This window comes from Lytechinus pictus, chromosome 13 (assembly GCF_037042905.1).
Source record: "Lytechinus pictus isolate F3 Inbred chromosome 13, Lp3.0, whole genome shotgun sequence".
In the NCBI taxonomy this organism is placed as follows: Eukaryota; Metazoa; Echinodermata; class Echinoidea; order Temnopleuroida; family Toxopneustidae; genus Lytechinus; species Lytechinus pictus.
The window spans coordinates 1,830,513-1,853,156 of record NC_087257.1 but is presented as its reverse complement, the minus strand read 5'-3'; the positions used below and the strand labels follow the sequence as shown (position 1 = coordinate 1,853,156).

General features: G+C 34.4%; 1 protein-coding gene across 4 annotated transcripts; it reads left to right on the top strand.

The window, feature by feature from the left end:
• The first annotated feature begins 674 nt into the window (after positions 1-674).
• On the top strand, positions 675-21,169 carry LOC129274888 (cyclic AMP-responsive element-binding protein 1-like). Of its 4 annotated transcripts, none has more exons than XM_054911631.2 (7): positions 675-807; positions 4,041-4,123; positions 6,009-6,145; positions 9,138-9,284; positions 14,537-14,699; positions 15,556-15,701; positions 16,710-21,169. In XM_054911631.2, the coding sequence occupies exons 1-6, from the start codon at positions 691-693 to the stop codon at positions 15,698-15,700; spliced, it is 792 nt and encodes a 263-aa protein (XP_054767606.1). In that variant the 5' UTR covers positions 675-690; the 3' UTR covers position 15,701; positions 16,710-21,169. The 4 variants fall into 4 exon arrangements, with proteins under 4 accessions (XP_054767606.1, XP_054767605.1, XP_063964261.1 ...); XM_054911630.2 differs by having other exon boundaries at positions 9,138-9,293; XM_064108191.1 differs by having other exon boundaries at positions 676-738.
• Positions 21,170-22,644: the final 1,475 nt, after the last annotated feature.

The following is a 22,644-nucleotide window of genomic DNA, read 5'->3' as shown; positions in this document are numbered from 1 at the left end:
CAATTGCAAATTAACCAATGTCCATTGATAAACTAGATCAAAGATATATTAAACTTATTTTAGGTGAATATTTTTAAAGACCTATCCCTGTCCCATACATAAGGTGCTAAATTTCAAATTATGCAAATGAGGGCATGCATTTTTGCATGAATTTGCATAATTTATATGTATTGCACTACTGGAAATAGATTCTTCAACTCTTTTGATACAGTATCATAGTAATTGTTTTTACATTATTAAGTCAAGATTAAATTTTGACATTTAAAGGGACATTACCTTGGACTTGCCCCTCATTGTAATTCCATGAAAGATATCTATTCTTCGAGCAACCATCGTGCCCCCTCCCCCTTCCCCCCTTGGTCTTATTTTGAGCCATTACATTTTAGGTAGAAAAGAACTCTTGAACCACCATGAATGCAGCCTCCAGATAAACTCCAACTCCAAGGTCTAAGAAAAATAAATAAATAAGGGGGGGGGGGGTACAGAAATCGGCAAATTCATGAAGTAAAATAAGGAGCACAAAATTGACCTCGGGTACTATTACCCAGAAGGCCAGAATCCAATAGTAAAGATAGGATTTAAAGATGAAAAAAATGAAGCTAAAATTTGGGTGAGCAGATTTCCACTAGAAAGATCTGATTGGTTTCACTCTTTGTTCCCCCTTGCTAACAGGTGAACAACTGCTCACCTATGCCGGTTTCCATGGTGATGACGCCAACCACCACACCCCTCAATCAGGTGCAGTCAGTCATACAATCAAACAACCAGCATTCCGTCATTCAGGCTACACCTGTTGTACACATTCAGGTTGGCTGACAAATTTTAGTTCATTTTTTATTCCCCTCCCCCCCAAAAAAAAATGAAAAAATGAAAAATAAAAATAGATTTATTTGATAATAATAAAGTCAGACAAAATGTATGAATACTACATGTTTTGGGGTGCTTGGTAATATATTTAGTAGAAGATCTTCAGGCTTTTAATAGGATATTGATTTCATATGTACATGAAGACATAATTTCTGAACTTTGGTATAGTTTAAACTCTGGTCAAATTGTGGTTTAACTAGGGGTACATGTTGCATATATTCTAGCACAAATCTCTATTACAGTACAGGTTCAATTCACTAGCTCATTTGAAACTTAATAAAATCATTCATACATGTACATGTAGTTGTCTTGGAATTATATTAAAATACATTTGTTCACCATTTGCATGGGGAAAGAGATTTACACACAATTTTAACATTTTTGGTATTCCATGGTAATAGCAGAGTCTGACCATGGCCTACGGGTAAGCTTGACTAATAGAATATGTCCTTTTCAAAACTTGAGAATGAGATTCAAGGTTAATATACATGTATGCACCATTGGCAACATCGTTTTCATATACAGCAGAGTTGATTTAGTCTTTAATAGCTCTGTGGAAGCTGTAATACTGGGATCATGTGTACACTTTGGAGGTGACAAAGTGATTGATTTGGGGCGGCCTATTGTCTCTAAATGGCCATTTTTTTGTGTCGCCCACCAGAGGTGAAGGCGAGACTTAGGGATCCGTCCGTCCGTCACAAACATGACTATAAACTCTGCAACCGTTAGTCACTTTTCAACCAAACGTGAATGGTAGATGTACTTGGGGGACCTGCATGTTATGCTGCAGTCGGAGGTCACATGGTATAGGTCAAAGGTCATTTTCAGGTCAACGTAAAAGTTTACATGCAAGACTCTCTTATGACACCTAACTCCGAAACTGTAAGTCACTTTTCAACCAAACTTGGATGGTCCATGTAGATGTATGTACTTGGGGGACCTGCATGTTATGCTACAGTCAGAGGTCACACGGTAAGGTCAAAGGTCATTTTCAGGTCAACGTTAAAGTTTACGTGCAAGACTCTTATGACACATACATGTAACTCTGCAACCATAAGTCACTTTTCGACCAAACTTGGATGGTAGATGTACTTCTGGGACCTGCATGTTGTGCTGCAGTCAGAGGTCACATGGTAAGTTCAAAGGTAATTTCCAGGTCAACGTTAAAGTTTATGAGCAAGACTCTCTTATGACACATAAATCCGCCACAAGTCACTTTTCACCCAAACTTGGGTTGTAGATGTACTGAGGAGACCTGCATATCAATTCACAATCAGAGGTCACATGGTAAGGTCAAAGGTAATTTTGAGGTCAATGATATGACACAAAACTCTGCAACCGTAAGTGACTTTTATACCAAACTCGGGTTGTAGGTGTACTTAGGAGACCTGCATGTTATTGTGTTCGGAGGTCACATGGTAAGGTCAAAAGTCATTTTCAGGTCAACATTAGAGTTTACATGCAAGTGTATGACAAGTGTTATTCCACCCCAGTCATTTCACAATGAAGTTTAGATACAATTCTGTTGCGTGCCCTCGCAAATCACGATATTTCTGGTTATTTTCATAAGTGGGCGAGACACAAAATCGCTTATGCCTTGTTTCATGAATTCTGTAATCTGGTTGGTCAATTTCTTTCTGAGACAAACCCAAATTTACCAAATTTCTTTGTCAAAAAGATCAAACTGGTTGTATGAGCCTGTATCACCTGTTTGATGTTTTGTTGTTTTCATTGTTACCTGCAAGCCCCGTGCTGATTTCAACCACGTAGTATTAATTGAATGCTCAAGCGTCTGTTTGTTTCATATAAACTACATAATTCAGATGCATTTGTTAAAAAAACACATTGAATTTCTTGAATCCAATTGATTTTCAAGCAAAGTTCATTTCATTTGCAACAAGCAATCTGTAGAACATTATTTACAACAAGCAAACGGGAAAACATTATTTAAGTGAAGAAAAAAAACCTTATCAAAATGCATTCATATCTACCTAAGATTCAAGAGATTGTATTTTTTTTTTAAAGAACAAATGACATCAAGTATTAAAAGTCACATTGTATCTATGATGAAAACGGATCAACCTTTTTTTTTACAAATGGCTTTCTGAAGGCCAGTCTGTCACATGACCATGAATGATATGTGTAGTGGCGTATCTCGGGCAATTGGTGCCCAGGGCAAGTGCTATTAAATTTGTGCCCCTTTCAAAGTGTATGATAGTTATATGTGAGGTTCCCCAAGGTTCCCCACAGCTACCAACCCTTTGGAAACCTTGGTTAGGCCGAAAAATATATCTGGTGCCTTAACCACTTGACCACAGATAAGGGTTAGTGGCTAGGGCAAACCCGATATGATTGTCGACCCCACCAATTCAATTTCCTTTGTCAGACCGTGTACATAAGATGAGATTTGAACATTGACAAGCTGCCATGCCTCAGCTGGATCAAAGAAATTTTATGCTTTTATAGATGGAAAAAATGACACAAATACAAGAAATTCCATTTATGTACTATATTGCATGGAATAAGAGCTACATGTATTAATAAAAGCAAAACTATGAAAGGGCATAAATATTCTTTTTACATGTTACTCTAATTTTGATGAAATCTTCATTGTTGTACTTGCTGGATTTTCTGTTCGGGTTGACTTTAATTGCCGAGCTATTAACTATACATTGCTCACTGATTTTGACATAGTTCTTGAGTTTCATCAAGGGTCACTTTGCCTCATAGAGGAATGTACCTCGTAGTGTGTGTGTGTGTGAGGGTGTTTTTTTTTTTAATAAGAAAAAAAAAACCTTTTCAGTGTCTTTTTTTGGTTGCAGTTTCTTTTAAATCCTGAAAGATAGCAATCATAGGATCTAAGACCAGAGAAAAAAATTGCTGGTAATCTTGATACCATTGCCAGTGACCTCGATGCCATCCTTGAATAGAATCTGTGCATGTTTAGTTTCAACAATGTACATGAAATTGGCAACACTACAACAATATCACTGTTTAAAAATGTTAATTTGAAATTATTTGTGTAATGTTCGAAAATATATTTGATTCATTATACGGTTTGTATTTGATCAATGTTTTATTCCACAAAAAATCTAGTAATTGTTGCCAATTTGAGGATCTTAATTAGAAAAAAATTACCTTGTTTCCTTTCTTGTTGTTCTTGATTTGTGTAGGTTGAGGAAGATAGTTTGACTGTAGATGGTGAGACTGAGAGAAAGAAAAGACAAGAAATCCTGTCACGAAGACCTTCCTACAGGTAAACTCCTTCATATTACTCAAATACTTTTCTAACCCATATTGCATCATTCTGAGCAATATAGTCTTGAAATAAAGGCCCACTTGAATCATACAGTGAAACCTGTGTTTAATAGTGGCCATTTGTCTATAGCAGCCAACTGCCGATATAAAGACCACATTTTTGTGTTTTTCTTGGGTGGTCACTATCTAGACAGGTTTGACTGCACTTCAATTTTCTACTCAATGTGATGATTAAAAGTACCAAAATTAAGTACTTTGCTTCTCAAAGCATTTTAGTTTTTGTATAGAAATAAAAATATAAGCTAGATTATTCTCTGCATTAACTCTATTTTGACTGGGGTATTTCAGACCAACATAATTTATACTGGGGGGTCAATTTGACCCCCCCTCAGATCTTGGCCGTTGATAGCACGACCGCAAAAATTTGCTTGCGCATAGAGCCGGATGTAAACTTCAAGACTGTATAGTAAAATTTTCAAAAAATGAATTGCTTATAGTTATATTTTTTTTATTAGTTAATTATGCAAAAAAGCGAATGAAATTTGCCCTAATTTTTATTTTTTTTGTATGTTTTTGCCTTTAACTCAATTTATATAGCTAGTAGAATGCCAATTTTTGGTGAACATATATATTTTTACATTTCTAACAAAAATCTACAAAAAATTGTAGAAAAATAATTAATTTCATATGTATCTCATTGTCTATGTTTTCCTTTTTTTTCAAACCTTTGTTTTATTTTTTTTTTTCGATGAAATTTGTTGGGGACCCTTTTGCAATCATAAAGTAAAAATAATCATACATTTATGATTTTTGTTGAAAAACACAATTTGCATTGACTTTGTACACGTAATCATGTTTTTGAGCAATTTTAGGACCGACATGCACTAACAAAATATTGTGTTATTTCAAAACTGCATACCCGGGCATCGCAAATTTGGTCTCAAAAGATGCGCAAGACTTGAAAGTAAAAAGTTGGGGAGTGGCACGGTCAAAAAAATTTGTGCGCCGGCGTAGCGGCGAAATTTGTCGAGGGGGGTCAAATTGAGTCTTGGTCAATTCCCTCCTCCTTTTAAAGTGAAGAGAATAATATTATCAGTCTCTTGAAGGTTATATTAGATTTGGTGATAAGAGTTTTTATTTGATTGCTATTAAAAAATATGCACAAATACTTGGTTGTAAGCAAGTAAACCAGAATACCAAGAGTTTTAAAATCCTCTCTGAGGGACTTTGTAATGAGGAAAACACTAGTGCACCAAGTGAGATTCAATCCATATTCTGCTTTACTGACTAAACTCAGTTCCCCTCAAAATCTCAGGGGTGTGAGAGTTCAGATTTTTATCTGATTTTAGATTTTTTTTGTTTCGATTTTCAGCTGAATTTCAGCTTATATTTGGCTTTCCTCTGTACAAAAAGTATGGGAGCTCTTTCTATTTCAGACTTTTTCAATACTCTTCAGCTTTTTTCAGATCTTTTTATTTGTGACCACTCACCCCTGAAATCTGGAAAGCTATGATTTACTTCATGACCACTCAATAATCAAGGATCTGAATTATTGAAATTGACATTCACCCCTAAGAATTTGTATGAGTGGTGTACAATGAATATTTAGATGTAGGAGTATCGTCACAGTAACTTTGCAGTTTGCATGCCTGTTTGTTGTTTTAATGAAACACATATTGAGATGAAGTTCGGCTTAAGAAGCTTTGTTGTTATACAAGTATGCGCTTCACCATGTAATGCCTGAATTAGATATATGTACAATTGATGCATTTATTCAAAACTGCTATTAAGGTTGTTTCATTTCAATTGCTTCAAAACAACCAGTAGCAATATGTACATTGTGTTTGAAGTCAATGTTTGTAGTTGTTTTGTGTGGTCTATAGGAGGATATTAAATGACCTGTCATCTGATGTTCCTGGAGTACCAAAGATTGAAGAAGAGCCAGCAGGAAGTGATGAGTCTGAGGGTACACAGAGTATCATTGTATCTGGAGGAACAGCTATTCAAAACCTACCAACTGGTTAGTATAGGCCTCAGTCATTACATTTATTTTGAAAAAAAAGTTGCTATTAATAAACGGGTGCTTACAGTTAACCGGCAGGGATACATGTATATAATTTTTCATTTTCTTGATTGTTTCCAACTTAGCACAATTTCAAGGAAGTGTGGAAAATACAAGGGCATTTCATGGATGTTACATTTCAGCCACTTTGGGGGAAGGTTTATTTTTACTTCCCCCCTCCCCTCTCTAACTGCTGTTTATTATATAGTTTTTAAATATTTTTTCAAATAAACATGATGACTCTGGCCTACAGGTGTAGTACTTGGTCACTAATGTCTTTTATGTACTATGTGGGTTTTTGAGGAGTGGAAATGGTTAGGGAAGTTACATGTACATGAATTAGTTTGATGGTCTCTTTCCCTGGTAATTTAATGTGTAAAAACACAGTTTTATTTATTGTACATATCCTTCACAAAACTATTCTGTGGCCTACAATGACTTGGAATGGTGACCTACACTTAATACCACTTAATTACAAAACTTAAATCAAAATTGGCTTTGCTGGGCATGACATTCTTTTTTTTTTCAGAACAAAATTGAATAAATAAAGTTTGACAAATAGAATACTGTATATAGAAGATGTTTTTCAGGTAGGATACAGGTTGTTGGTCAGAACTATTAAAAGAAAAGGGAATCAAGTCCATACTGAAAGCAGATAATTATTTGACATTGGCGCTGCCATCAGCCCCTGATCACGTGATAAGATGATCGTAGATCCTCCGGGGGGGGGGGGGGGGGGGGGTAAACTAAATCTCAGGGATCAAGATACCCCTTGACAATTTACGCAAGTAAAACACAATTTACATTTCTATGAGGTATTAATAGGTACACTCTCAATGGCTTCATGTGTGGGTCTTTTTACCGACCACGCTTGATGGTTGTGTCTAGTTTAGTATTAATGCTATGTTGATGGTATTTGGGGTATTATTATCAATCTGTGTCCGTTATCCAGGCCGTGATACACGTGTGATTGGTGCATGACCAGAGAACCCTTGCTTGGTGTGCCTGATTTCCTCTGTTTTTATATCTTTGTCATACTTTGTTTGTCATCTGGTCTGATTCTTCAAATGATTCTTTGGGGAGTACCTTGCCTTTTTTCCTTGAATTGAAAAAAAAATTGAGGGCAATTTTTTAAAGTATAATGTAAGGATTTTGATTAAAGGGTTTGTAGTTTGTTTCTGAGATGTAGGGTCAAGTCTTGTATTCAGTACATTTTAATGTATACATGAGAATGTGGATTTCAATATTTTTTTCTTTCAATGTTCATTAGTTTCATTTTATTTCTTTATTTCTCTTTCATTTTCTCATTGTGGCTGTCTTTCTTTCATTTACCAAATCCTTCTCTTTATATACTCATTTCTTATTACTACACTTCATTGATTAAAAGAATTTATTTTCTTTACTCTGTATTTCTCTGCCTCTTTCTTTTTTTTCTTTCATTCTATCTAATTTTTTGTTCTTTCTTTCTTGCTTTCTTTCTTTCTTTGTCTTTCCCTATTTCTTTTTCCTTTATTTATTTATGTATTATGTATTTATTTCATTATTTATTTATCTATTTATTTATTTATATTTCTTTTGTTTCTTTTTCCCTATTTTCTTTCTTTCCTTCATTCCATCTTTATTTGTTCCTCTCTTTTTTATTTTGCAGTCTTTCCTTTCTCTCTCTCTAATTTATTTTTTTCCCTTCCTTCCTTCTTTAATTTGTAGTCTCTTTTTTTTTCTTCTTTTCTTTTCTTCCCTTTATTTTCATTCTATCCTTCATTTATTTCTCTTTTCTTTCTTTTTTCTTCTTTTTCCTTTTTTCTTTATTTTTCTTTTTATTTCTTCTCCTTTTTATCTTTCTTCCCTTATATCCCACACATTTTAACCCTATCTAGGCCGGGGTATTTTTGGAGTTCATATGGCCGGGGGGGGGGGGGGGGGGGGGTCTCCCAGGCTCCCCTTGAGATATTGGCCGATTGCACGCAAGTTGTCTTTGACATAATCTACAAAACTGTGTAGTAATTTATTTCATGCAAATTGCTATTTAGCGATTATGCATAATTAGTATGCGAAATCATACTTTTCCCTCTAACTCCCTAAATAAAGCTCCAAATGGTCTAATTTTCAGTAGAAAAACTCTTTTTGGTGTTCCTAGCAAGTGTGCATGAAAAAAATTGCGATATCAGATCAATTTCTTATGTATTTTATTGTTTTTTGCAATTTCTTATCTATTTCTTTGTTTTTTTGACCTTTTGTTTTTCATAGTTTTTTCAATGAAATTTGTTGGGGACTCTTCTGAGATCATAAACAACATAAAATAAATACATTTAGACCAGCAAAACTTAAAATAATTATACATTTATGATATTTCGTTAGAAACACAATTTGCATTGACTTTGTACACAAAATCACGTTTTTGAGCAATTTTGGGTCTGACATGCACTTACACAATGTTGCGTAATTTCGGAACTGCCGTGTCCGGGTGACGCAAAACTGGTCTCAAAAGTTGCGCAAGACTTGAAAGTAAAAAGTTAGCGAACGGCGCAGTAAAAAAAAAGTAGGCAATTTAAATCTGCATTGAAAAGAATATTATCAAAGCATTACCAGCAGCTTTCCCTCATTTTTTCTTCGTTTTCCTAATGCGTATTGAGACCTTTGTAAGGTATAATGCGCTATACAAAAACTGTTCTATTTTACTGTTTTTTCCTTCTTCCTTCCATTTCTACTTGTCTTTTCTTTTCTCTACTCTCACCCTTCTCTTTCTCTACTAATTTGATATAAACTGTGAAAGGTACAACATTATAAACTGTGAAAGGTATTATAACTGTGAAATTAGTATTATATTTTGTCCTTTGACATATGAAATTGGGGGGGGGGGGGAAATAGACCTCAGATATAGATTTGGTATTAAAAGACTTCAAATCTCCTTTAACCATTTTATTATACCTTTCTTTACTTTGATATGAAGGAGCAGCAACAATCCAGATAGCAAACCCTGCTGGTGATGGTGTCCAGGGTATCCAGACGTTAACAATGACCAGTGCTGGTGGCTCAGGAATTGTCCAGTCCATTCAGACCCAAGACGGTCAACAGTTCTTTGTGCCAGCTGCTACGGGTGAGTACCGTGAGTACAAACAATAGCTTTATCTTTTTTACACATGCCATGTCATTTACAACATGCATCCTATGATTTGTGGACTGTTAAAACCTTGTTTTATAAATTAAAATTTGAGACAGCTTTGAAAAAGCTAGAGCTATTTTAGAATTCTGACATATTAAGTGGCAACATTCTTTTTCTTCGAAATAGTTCTCTTCTAGAATTAGGAGACTGTTTTCAGACAATACTGAGGTTACCACCATTCTCATAATTCTAACATACTTATCACTTTTTTTTAGCTTTCTTCAAAACTGTAACTTATTTTGAGATACAAGGTTTCAACAGCCCATCAACACTCATTTCAAAACACACCTTTCACTAGCCAATAGAATCATTTTGAATGATGAATAGGTTTCTCCAGCTCCTGTCATGATATGAGATTTAAATCTCATATGACAGCTCCTGTCATGATACGAGATGTAAATCTCTTATGACAGCTCCTGTCATGATATGAGATTTAAATCTCATATGACAGCTCCTGTCATGATATGAGATTTAAATCTCATATCACAGCTCCTGTCATGATATGAGATTTAAATCTCATATCACAGCTCCTGTCATGATATGAGATTTGAATCTCATATCACAGCTCCTGTCATGATATGAGATTTGAATCTCATATGACAGCTCCTGTCATGATATGGGATGTAAATCTCATATGACAGCTCCTGTCATGATATGGGATGTAAATCTCATATCACAGCTCCTGTAATGATATGAGATGTAAATCTCAAATCACAGCTCCTGTCATGATATGAGATGTAAACCTCATATCACAGCTCCTGTCATGATATGAGATGTAAATCTCATATCACAGCTCCTGTCATGATATGAGATGTAAATCTCATATCACAGCTCCTGTCATGATATGAGATGTAAATCTCATATCACAGCTCCTGTTATGATATGAGATGTACACCTCATATCACAGCTCCTGTCATGATATGAGATGTACACCTCATATCACAGCTCCTGTCATGATATGAGATGTAAATCTCATATAACAGCTCCTGTCATGATATGAGATGTAAATCTCATATCACAGCTCCTGTCATGATATGAGATGTAAATCTCATATGACAGCTCCTGTCATGATATGAGATTTAAATCTCATATCACAGCTCCTGTCATGATATGAGATTTAAATCTCATATCACAGCTCCTGTCATGATATGAGATTTGAATCTCATATCACAGCTGTCATGATATGAGATTTAAATCTCATATGACAGCTCCTGTCATGATATGGGATGTAAATCTCATATGACAGCTCCTGTCATGATATGAGATGTAAATCTCATATCACAGCTCCTGTCATGATATGAGATGTAAACCTCATATCACAGCTCCTGTCATGATATGAGATGTAAATCTCATATCACAGCTCCTGTCATGATATGAGATGTAAATCTCATATCACAGCTCCTGTCATGATATGAGATGCAAATCTCATATCACAGCTCCTGTCGTGATATGAGATGTAAATCTCATCACAGCTCCTGTCATGATATGAGATGTAAATCTCATATCACAGCTCCTGTCATGATATGAGATGTAAACCTCATATCACAGCTCCTGTCATGATATGAGATGTAAACCTCATATCACAGCTCCTGTCATGATATGAGATTTAAATCTCATATAACAGCTCCTGTCATGATATGAGATGTAAATCTCATATCACAGCTCCTGTCATTATATGAGATGTAAATCTCATATCACAGCTCCTGTCATGATATGAGATGTACATCTCATATCACATCTCATTTCTTGATATGAGATGTAAACCTCATATCACAGCTCCTGTTATGATATGAGATGTAAACCTCATATCACAGCTCCTGTCATGATATGAGATGTAATTCTCATATCACAGCTCCTGTCATGATATGAGATGTAAATCTCATATTTCAAATTCAAATTTCAAATTTCAAATTTATTTATTTCACTTCCATCAATTGTACATACATGAATTGTATACCATATATAAACATAAATATTTGTATACGTTGCAAAAAAGAAAATAATGATACATATGTTGTGAAAAAAAACAAAAAAAAAAACACTTAGACAATTTTGGCAACACATTGTAGGTTTTAAATAAGTATACTATTTTTCAATAGAAATTAAATTAAGATGGAAATGGAGGGACCCACTAAAAAGCAATGCTTGTACAATGTGGGCCCCTCAAAAAATAGATAACACAACAAATAACAAAATAGCAAAGTATAAATACAGATAATCAAATGAGAAAAAAATCAATAACTGAGAGGAAAATACTCACAAAATAAATACAAAGTTATCAAAAATATACAGTTAGATAAAGGACAAAACAACCCGTCCTAAAAATATCCACCCTTCCCCACCCCACCCCCCCCCCCCCAGAAAAAGAGAAGGGGAAAAAAAATGCCTTGAGAAGATGGATGGGTGTTGTTGTATGTAGATAGAACACATGCCGTCGTGGACTCAAGCAAACTGGATTCAATGATGTGTATAAAAGGAGAAAAAGTATATAAAATAACCTGGAAAGAATATAATGCACGAAAAATGTGATTGATGCCGTAAACAAATAACCGGTAGGAAGGCGGAGAAACCTACCTCGTGTTTTTTTTTTTTTTGGTCTCACCTGCATAGCAGAGTGAGACTATAGGTGCCGCTTTTCCGACGGCGGCGTCAACACCAAATCTTAACCGAAGACTAAGTTTTTGAAATGACAGCATAACTTAGAAAGTATATGAACCTAGTTCATGAAACTTGGCCATAAGTTTATTCAAGTATTATTGAACATCCTGCCTGAGTTTCAGGTCACATGACCAAGGTCAAAGGTCATTTAAGGTCAATGAACTTTGGCCAAGTTGGGGTATTTGTTGAATTACCATCATAACTTTGAAAGTTTATTGGTCTAGTTCATGAAACTTGGACATAAGAGTAATCAACTATCACTGAACATCTTGGGCGAGTTTCAGGTCACATGACCAAGGTCAATGGACTTTGGCCATGTTGGGGGTATTTGTTGAATAACCATCATAACTCTGAAAGTGTAGGGATCTAGTTCATAAAACTTGGACATAAGAGTAATCAAGTATCACTGAACATCTCATGTGAGTTTCAGGTCACATGACCAAAGTCAAAGGTCATTGAACTTTGGCCATTTTGGAGGTGATTATTAGATTGCCGTCATAACTTCCAAAGTTTATAGATATAGTTTTGAAAATGTCGATATAGGGGTAATCAAGTATCACTGACAATTCTGAGGTCGCATGATCGAGGTCAAATGTAATTTATTGTCAATGAACGAAGTTCATAATTATATTCCTAGTAGTTTTCAAAGTCAGCACTGCTGCTACATGTATATTGAATTGCATGATGCAGGTGAGACTGCCAGAGGCGCTCCACTTGTTTATTTCTCACCCTAAAATCCTTCTGCATTAATAATCAAATACAAAATTCTAGTTGACCAATTGTGACTAATTCAATTCAAAGTTTAGAAACTGCTTTTTCAATCTATATACATGTCACTAAAAATTATTCTGGCCCAGCTTAATGTGGGTTTTAGCTGGATGGTCACTTGTATTCATCAGCCCTAATATGTCACTATTTTAGATATATAAGAAGCTACAGTATGTGTATTGTAAGGGAGGCAATGATGCTTGTAACATTGCAAAAATAATATACATCTCTAAATTCTTTCAGTATTATGATCACAAATATAACTTTTAAAAAGTATATCAAAATTATTATACCAAATATGTGTCAATTTCAAAGAATGTTCCCCAAGTGATCTCTAACTATTGATAATCAAAACCATCATTAAGAGATGCACTGCATTTCACGCCAATCTTCCAGTACAGTTTGTGGGTACCATTCCAGGCATATTAGCTGATACATATAGTAATATATTTTTTTAATCCGGTTTAGACCCTGAATAAATAATTGGGTGTATCTCACACTCACCATTTCCCTCTGCTTTACTCTATTTGATACACCTTCATCCTTCCATTCAACCTTCACAATATCCTTGCTTTAATACTCCATGTACTCCCCCCCCCCCCACCCAAAAAAAAAAGAAACAAAATTAAATTTTAGAAACTATTTAATTGTCTCCTTGCAGACTGTGTTGCACATGGGAGATGAATCAAAGAGTTTAATGTCCAATCCATACCCCCTTCCCCCCAAAATGATGATAATATTAAGAATGGTGAAATATAAATAGATAAATTAAAAAAAAACAAATAAAGAAGAATAATCATTTCAATGAAAAAAGTAGTTAAAACATTTAAAGGAGAATGAAACCCTTGAAACCAGCTGAATCCATATCAAAGAGAAAAATCAAAGAAACATATTGTTGAAAGTTTGAGGAAGATTGAATGAATAATAAGAAAGTTATGAGCATTTAAATATTGAGATCACTAATGCCATGTAGATCCTCCCATTGGCAATGCGACCAAGATCTGTGATGTCACACACGTACAACTCCCTCATTACTTTAGTACTTATTTCACTTATATTCTCACTTTTATAGAGTCTATCACAAGGTGATGTGTTCTCTTTTTGAGAGGACAAGTACAGAGGTTTCACGACATTATATCATTGATGAATCGTTTGTCATATGATTAGAATGAGCAAAAAGAGATGTTTTGGGGTATATTTTTAGTGTCCAAAAGGGGAGAGTTGTTCATCTGTGACATCATAGATCTTGGTCGCATTGCCAATGGGAGGATCTCCATAGCATTAGTGATCTCGACATTCAAATGCTCATAACTCTTCTATTGCTAGTCCTATTTTACTCAAACTTTTGTTGATCTTATTCTTTGATTTTTCTGCTTTCACAAAAGCTAACTTGCTCCAAGAGTTTCATTCTCCTTTAAAAAGTTAAGTTATTTGTTTGCCTACATGTATTTCACCCCCGCAAGTACTAATCATAACTAAGTAAAGTAACAAACATCCAATAGTAAGTGTACTATATTTATAAATGTATTGTTATTTTATAGTAGTTATTAAATAAATAAGTACATAAATAGATAAATAATAGATAAACTTAAATTAGATTATGATTGCAATACTAATTATCATAATAAATTAGTAAAAATGATAGATTTTGGGTACCCTTCTGAAGACTTTTCTATTGTGAAAGTTTGAGTGAAGTACATGTAGTCCATAATATATGCAGAAATAACGCTTGATCATCACCTTTGTTATCATTTGAACAGCTGTGAACATTGCCCGTCTTGGTGAAGTGCAAGCATACCAGATTAGACCCGCTACATCATTACCTCAGGGTGTGGTTATGACTGCACCATCTAACCTACAACAACAACAAGTGATGGTAGAAGAGGCTGGAAGAAAACGAGAACTCAGACTTATGAAAAACAGGTATATTATTATTGCTCACAGGTCCTTGGCTTGTCACATGAAATGTCGTATACATATAAACCAGGCTTTGAGTTTAAAGTATAACAGGAATTATTTGTCCAAGGTTGGACTGGCATTACTATTTTTCCAGTACAACTGAGGAGGAATAATTCCCTCTATACTTTCAAAATAAAGGCCTGGTATATTTGTTTTATAGTACATGTACATTTAAAAAGAACAGATCTGATAATCTAGTTCTTCAATACGTAATTCATCTTAATCTGAACCAAAATATAGATATAATGCGCTGCGCTGAGTGACCTTCTATTCCTGAAGCTGCGCGCTCAGCGTAACGCAGATTTGTGCCTGCACCTGACAGATTGCACGATCTGTGACATCAATGATGGTATAGTGCACTATTCCATCATTGACATCATGGAATAGTAATTTAGTCGTTGTTTAATTTTCAACATCATCGCAAAGTAGCGAGAATATGTTTGGTCACATGATGCTATTCAAACCAATCAGCATACAGGATTTAATTTATGTAGGATATAATGGGTTCTGACCCTTGTTTTGTAATCGTATGGCTGTGTGTTTAAATACTATAGTGTCGATTGGCTTGGCAATCAATCTCTATTTTGTAACTCTCCTAGCTAGGTTTAGGTAGGAACCTTTTAAGATGTGAAAGCCAATGCTGTATGTGCCTAGTCTGGATACTCTTATTGGAGCGCTCCCCAGGGAGTGGAGTGAGTTTTCTGATTCATCATTGGATTGTGTGTAACTGAGAAAGATCTCCCTCCTTCCTCAGTAAATTCTACCCGACTGGTGAATATTGCAATCATAAACCTTTTTATCTTATCTTTGTGAATTCTAGGGAGGCAGCTAAAGAGTGTAGACGGAAGAAGAAAGAATATATCAAGTGTCTTGAGAACAGAGTGGCTGTCTTAGAAAACCAGAACAAAACATTAATAGAGGAACTCAAATCACTCAAAGAGTTATACTGTCATAAATCAGATTAAGGTAAGAAGGTATTTGATCATTGCTTGTCTGTAGGAATTAGAATAATCCACAGTTGTAGTTTTTTGTTTGATTTCCCCCAAAAATATTTTTGAAAAGATGTCCCCTCCCATATACAGGCAACACTCAAATGAAGATGTAGCAAATGTGTTGATTCCTGAAATCTATGATTCCCATGGGCTTTATACAGGAAGCACCCAGGTCTAATAAGTAACAGATTAACAAAGACTTAACATCTCATTGTGTAAAGATGACAAAAGAAGGATTAGGTCTCTATTATAAAGTGAGATGATTACCAAGCTACACCTGGCTAAACACATCTTGTTCTATTCTATTATATACATCCTGGTCTGAATCGGTCTTATATAAAACTTGTTCTATCCTCATGGTTTGGGAAATGGAATGAGCTCATAGATGTAGTCTTGCAAAAAGACAATTGGCACTTGTATGAATGTGATCTCTCTGGTTGGTTTTAGATGAATGAGAGTAGAGAGAGGGCTGAGAGTTTTGACCGCATTTAACTTTGTATAGGTGTTGCAAAAGTCTTTTCATATGTTATTTCATGTAAAAAATGACTGAAGCCAGTCGATGAAAATATCTAAGAGTTTTATATCAAATTAAAATATGTCATCTCATCTATGAAAAAAAAAGGAAATTTGTTGTAATCATTGAAGTGATCATGGATGACTGATAACTCTTTGCAACTAGGTAAAAAACATATTGAAGTCAATATTCTTTCAGTTCGTTGGGTCTTATGAAAGGCTGGTTTATAGGAACTTTGGATTTACAGCATAGTTCACCATCTCCTTTTACAGTGATTGATAAATGTATTGTGTGCGAATAATTCCTTGGGATGCTGTATAAAGAAGAAAAACATAACAAAATATTATAACTGAATGAAAGCATGCACCTCAATCACAACTACATTGTATTGAAGGGACAAGTTTTCAGTAATAATGGAAATGTTTGAATATGAACAATTTGTTTATATTCGTCCCCTTTTCCCATTAGGTATGCTGGACATTGTGTCGGAGCTTATTTTGATGAACGCAAAGTGCCACAGAGAGTGCAAGATTGTGGAGTACTCTACGTGCACTATGTCAAGAACGTCAAGAGTTCTGTAGACTGAAGAAGATACCTGCTGGAAGTGCTTCTAATCATCATGTATTGCCTTGTATGCAATCATTGCACAATGCTCATTGCACAGCCACATCACCAATACAGGCAACAGAAGAAAGACTCTGGATGTGATCAATCAAATGCTGATGATTGGTTTTATTGTATATAAGTATTTTTCTTTTTACTTGTAAAGGAAAAAGGATGTCTGATCGCTCATTTCTTGTGCACCTTGACGGAAGCCATGAGAGCACTTTTTATAAAAGTTGTCAAGAAGTGTTATTGGTATATAATTGTAAGAGTGTCTATATTTTCATACTTGATTAAGACAATTTAAGGGGAAAGGATTTCGATCTTATCAATTGTACAAGAGCTAGTTGTTTGACAGAGTCAAGTTGTTGAAATGAATTTATACATAATCAGCTGAATCTTCAACCTGGTTCATTTGAAATATTTGAATAGGAAAGCTTGCATTGATTTTATCACAGAAAAACAATGTAATATTTATTTAATTTACTTTGAAATTTGATTGTATCTAATAGTTCATTTATTTTTAATATTTTCCAGGTTTTTATGATAATTGGTATATAGTTGTTTTGGTAATCCCAAAGAACAACTTTATGGATTTTTTTTTCCATAAAGATGTAAAACATGCAATTTTATTGTCAGCGTTAGGGAAACTAATTTCTTTATGGTTAATCTGACTTCAATAAGAGTTTAGTGGAATTCAAAGATTCCCATGTTTTATTTTTATGTTTGTGTGAAATAATTTCTTCCAAAATGAGGTCAATTATTAGGTTTAATATTGCAGGATACTCCTTCTGTACCTGTATTACACCATTAGCTCTGAACAGGTCTGCTCTGAACTTGACATACCACATAGTTTAAACAAGGAATTTCAACATGCATGTGCATGTAATATAATTTATATTAAGCATAAGCATAAAAAACCTAGTTAATCATATACTATTTCTTGCCATCATAAAGAAATTGTTAGTAATTGATCTGATAGCTGAAACAATTTAACTCTTGCACACAGTTTTAAAGTAAAATGCCCATATCCTTGTTTGTGTACTAGTTTTTTTTTCATTGATAACACCACAAGAAAGCATTTTAATACTCCATACAGTCCCAGCAAATTTGTGCCTTTTCTGAGGAACAAGTTTTCTTCATTTCAGAGGATAGAGAATTTGACAGCCTTACATCAGTCCTGTAACTCAAATTATAAGAATACAGTGTATTTAATAATACCCTCCCCCATTCACTTTTCCTCTCTTCTATGTATTTTGTTGAAGTTACAGGGTAATACTTTACTGAATTGAATGTGTATTTTCTCAGTCTATATGAGTACTGTCATTTTAAGATGAGATCTGCGTAAGCCCAGAGAATTTATAGCATTTATAGATGTCCAAAGTAAATTAAAAATGTAAATTGAAAATTTTACAAAACTTTGACAATGCCACTTGTTTGTTTTTTAACCTTTATTTGTTGTTAATTTTTGTCTCAGCAGCAGAGAGCCATTCAGGCCCGAATACACAAAGGTGGTTTTGAAGTTCATCGGTTTATGCAGATTTCAGGCGTCCATTTTGTCACTATGTGGCAAATGGACGCCTGTTGCCTTGGTTGAGTACGCCATTTATTCACGAGTCCACCTGTCATGAATCAATTCAGCACAGTGGATTTATCAGGCCTTTATGGCTGCCTATCCTTATCTTCATTCTCAATACAGAAATTGTAAATCAAAGGGCTGGTTTCTGCTATTGTGGAGTGATATCTCCTTGCATATATTTATGTAGCCATCTGAGCCATCTTATACCACACTTTAGTCAAGTGAGTAAATTAAGTAGTCAATGAAAATTACAGACAGCACTCTTCATGAATCGCTCCTCTGATTGACATGTGGAACTTAGGTTTGGAAATGTAACATTTTAGAACTTACAATGTAGGTTTTGAAATATAACATTTTAGAACTTAGGTTTTGAAATATAATATTTAGACATCACTCCTTTGAATAAAAGCCATTTTGCCAGATGTATGTTTATATGATGCTATGGGGGGCATTGGTAAAGCAATGGCAATAAAAACAATATTCATTAGGACTTTGTGTCCTAGCAAACCTAACATCCACTCTGGACACAGAAGATATGACACAAGAACTAGGATAGAAACAAGGAAAGTAGTTTGACATAGTAATTAAGATCACGTTTGGTTGCACTGTAGGCAACTCATAAGTATTATTTAACATCTAAATTTGAATTCAATTCAAATTAATTTCTAACAGAAAAGATACAGTTATTACATGATTATAGAGCTAAAAACAGATTCAAAGGGTTTATTTTGGTTTTTATAAGCAAATGAAATCTTAAAGCATGATGGCATTGTAATAGATCTCAAAATGTGGTTGTAATATAATGAACAACTGACTTATTTTTCCCTCTTTATTTTTATATGTACATAATATATACACACTGGGCCCAAAATATAAAGCTTTGAAATTGATAATTGGGTTGATTTTTATGATTGACTGTATTATGATCAATAGTTCCAAGATGAATCAATAAAGGCCCTGGTCTGCCTTGAAGTAAATATTGATGAGTCAAAATGAAGACTGGTTGTAGTTTCTCTCACTTGTTGTTGTACATATTTCATATCTTAAAGTGATGAGAACTACAAGACTGGTGCTTGCTGGGCAAGTGGTCTTTCAAGATGAAAGACAATCTAGAGAGGCAGAATTATTTTTTTTCTTGGTATGTTACATCGTCATAAATGCTGAATTTAGACTTTCCAAGCCGTTTGAATTTTCTCAAATTGGTATTTCTCTGGTGTCTTACACTGGATATGTATGTATGTGTTCAGATATGTGTACTTTTCCTACTTCTATGTTTGAATTATTGTGGTTTGTTAATACCATCCATGATCGAGTTGTAGATTGTATTTAATTTGTAAACACTTGAAATGTATAAGAATTAACAAGTAAAATTTAATGACAGAAGGATACATGTATGTTTCTATATGGACTTAAATTCTAAAGTTTTCATCTTGAAATTATTGCTAGTTATTTTTAATACAATGTGTTGTGAGAATTTTATTTGTAATCAATTTTAATTTTATTATGATTTGAATTATTGAATCTTTCTTTCAAATGACTATGTTTCATAAAACTTGTGAATGTTCATTGCATTGAGGCTAACAGGGATCCTTGCATTTGATTGGTTGTGCGAAGCTGAATTCTAGGTCTGTAGCCATTCTTATTGATAGACAAGTTTTATGAAATAGGGTCCATTGTCTTACTCACTTGCAACACAATCAAAATTGTGATTCACTTTCACAAACTTGCAAATTGTATTTGGTCATATCAATGATGTTCATATCAGTCTTGTGATTAAAGATATATAAATGTAGTTGGAATGAACACTGATTTCATGAGAAAACCTGTACAACCAATGTTGATTATCACTGTATCATCATAAACAGTTAAACCCGGGAAGTTGGAGTTAGAACTTAACTTTGTGAAATCCTTCCAACTTCCCTCCAACTCCAACTTTCGATCCAATTAATAAAAAAATCACACAGAAGACCGTCAACATAGATCAGCACAAGTGGGGCAGTGTATTACTACCGATATTGGATAAAGACTCCAAATTTCAGCTGGAATGCCAAGATTACATGTACTTTGCTAATTTCTCAGCAATTACCGGTACACAATTTCTTTCAGAATATGTTTTACACCGTCAGATTCTGAACAACCTCAGTTTGAAATCATTACCACAACTGGCACTTATGCCTAATCCCGAACGTTCATGTGGCATTATTGAGTTTGTGAAACTATTGTTGATCGTTGTATACTTGTTCACCATACTGTGAGGCTATTTATGTGGTTCCCATGTGTTAACCCTAAAAGGACTGAGCTAAGAAGACAGGGAGGGGGGGGGGGGGTGATTCAGCCCCCATATGATCTCGGCCATCGACCGTACAATCGTGATGAAAATTGGCATATGAATTACCCATGGCATAATTTACAAAACTGTAATATCAAATCCTACATAAATCTTTTTGCTGCCACATAACCATCCTCACATTTCTCTCCCTTTCACCCCTTCCTACAATTAATACCAGCGTAGGGATCAAGTTTTAATTAAATGTATGTATTCATGTCTATTTTTTATTCTCCGCTCTCTGTCCATGTTTGTATCATTTGAAATTGTAGATTTTTTTTCTAAATGGAGTTCTACAAGTGTCTTGAAATATACTGTGTTAAAAGTTCTGTCAATTGTCACTTGCAATTTGCTATTGTACTTCTGCATGTACATTGTATATATGGCATGCTTTCCATTAAATTGGAATATTTCAACAAACATGTATACTTTTGTCTGGATTTCTTAGGTGGACTATAACAGATAGTTGAAACACTGAAAATTTCATCAGAATTGGACAAAAACAAAGTTAAAACAATTCAAAGATTTGCATTATTTTATTGAACCAGGTCTATGTCCTCATCATGTGCATTGAGCGAGCTGGTGATGTCGTCTCCATTTATTTATTTATTTTTTTATTGTATGAAATTATGTTTTATCCAAAAATTTTCCTCCAAGAATTAAAAACATGATTTACTACTGATATGCTGTGTTAGATAGTAAGTTAAAATTGTTACAATGGAGACATGTTTTAAACATGTATGAACATATGAAATAGTTTTGATATCGTGTAATAAGAAAGAGGAAAGTGTGGGCTTCACATCATCAGCCCACGTATTGCATTTTTATGACAGCATACAGTTGAGGCCATAAGTTTACATACACCCATGAAATTCAGTGAAATTTGTTCACTTGCCAAACATCGTAAAATTTACTGTATCTTCAGAAATATAAATACTACCATGATGAATTTGGTATCAAATGAAAGAGTGTATTACGCTCTTTCACATGACTGGGATGCCCTTGGGATTAAAGTATATCTCAGGAGGAATTTTCTTTGAAGAAAAACAAAATATTTGTGCCAAATGTATTCTATTGTATTATATTTTCAAACATTGTTTCATAAAAAACATAAATGTCAAATCTATGATTTATATTACATTTTCTATCATATGTCACCACTGAACAAAAGTGTAATCTGAAATGTGTGTGTTGAGAACTAGCACAAATATGAAATGATTTTGTGAAGTTTGTATTTTTGATTGGTCTAAAATATGATTTTTTTTTTGGGAAAAAATTACACCTAAATATTTTTCAGCTCCTGATGACAAAGCAATGTGATGAAGGGGCATGACATACCAATTAGTTTGATATCAATTTTGTCAAGATAGCACAAATATTTTTATAAGATAGTAAATTTTATGATGTTTGGCAAGTGTAAATTTTTCTTTGAATTTCCTGGTTGTATGTTAACTTCTGGCCTCAACTGTATGTGTCACTCTTCTTGACTTTTCACATATAATTGCCAAACTCCAATTATCTTCTTTTTTCTTGTCCGATTTTTACGAAATTATCAGTGTTTTGCTTGTTGAAGTTTACTGTTTGTTTTGATATCACTTTTTGGGGAGAGTACCACTATAACCCTATATAACCCAGGATATTTTTAACTGCATAGAGGGGGGGGGGGGGTGGCCTTCCCTCTGATAGGAGTCTTGTACAAATCCTAACCTAACTGAGCTATTTCAGACCAGGATATATTGGGAGGGGGAGGGGGAGGTCAATTTGACCCCCTTCAGATCTCCGCTGCAGATGGCATGATAGCTGGGAAAATTTTCATGTGCATAGAGCATGATTTGGACTACACGAATGAATAGTAAAATTATTTTTAAAAATGTTTATATTTTTTAATTAATTAT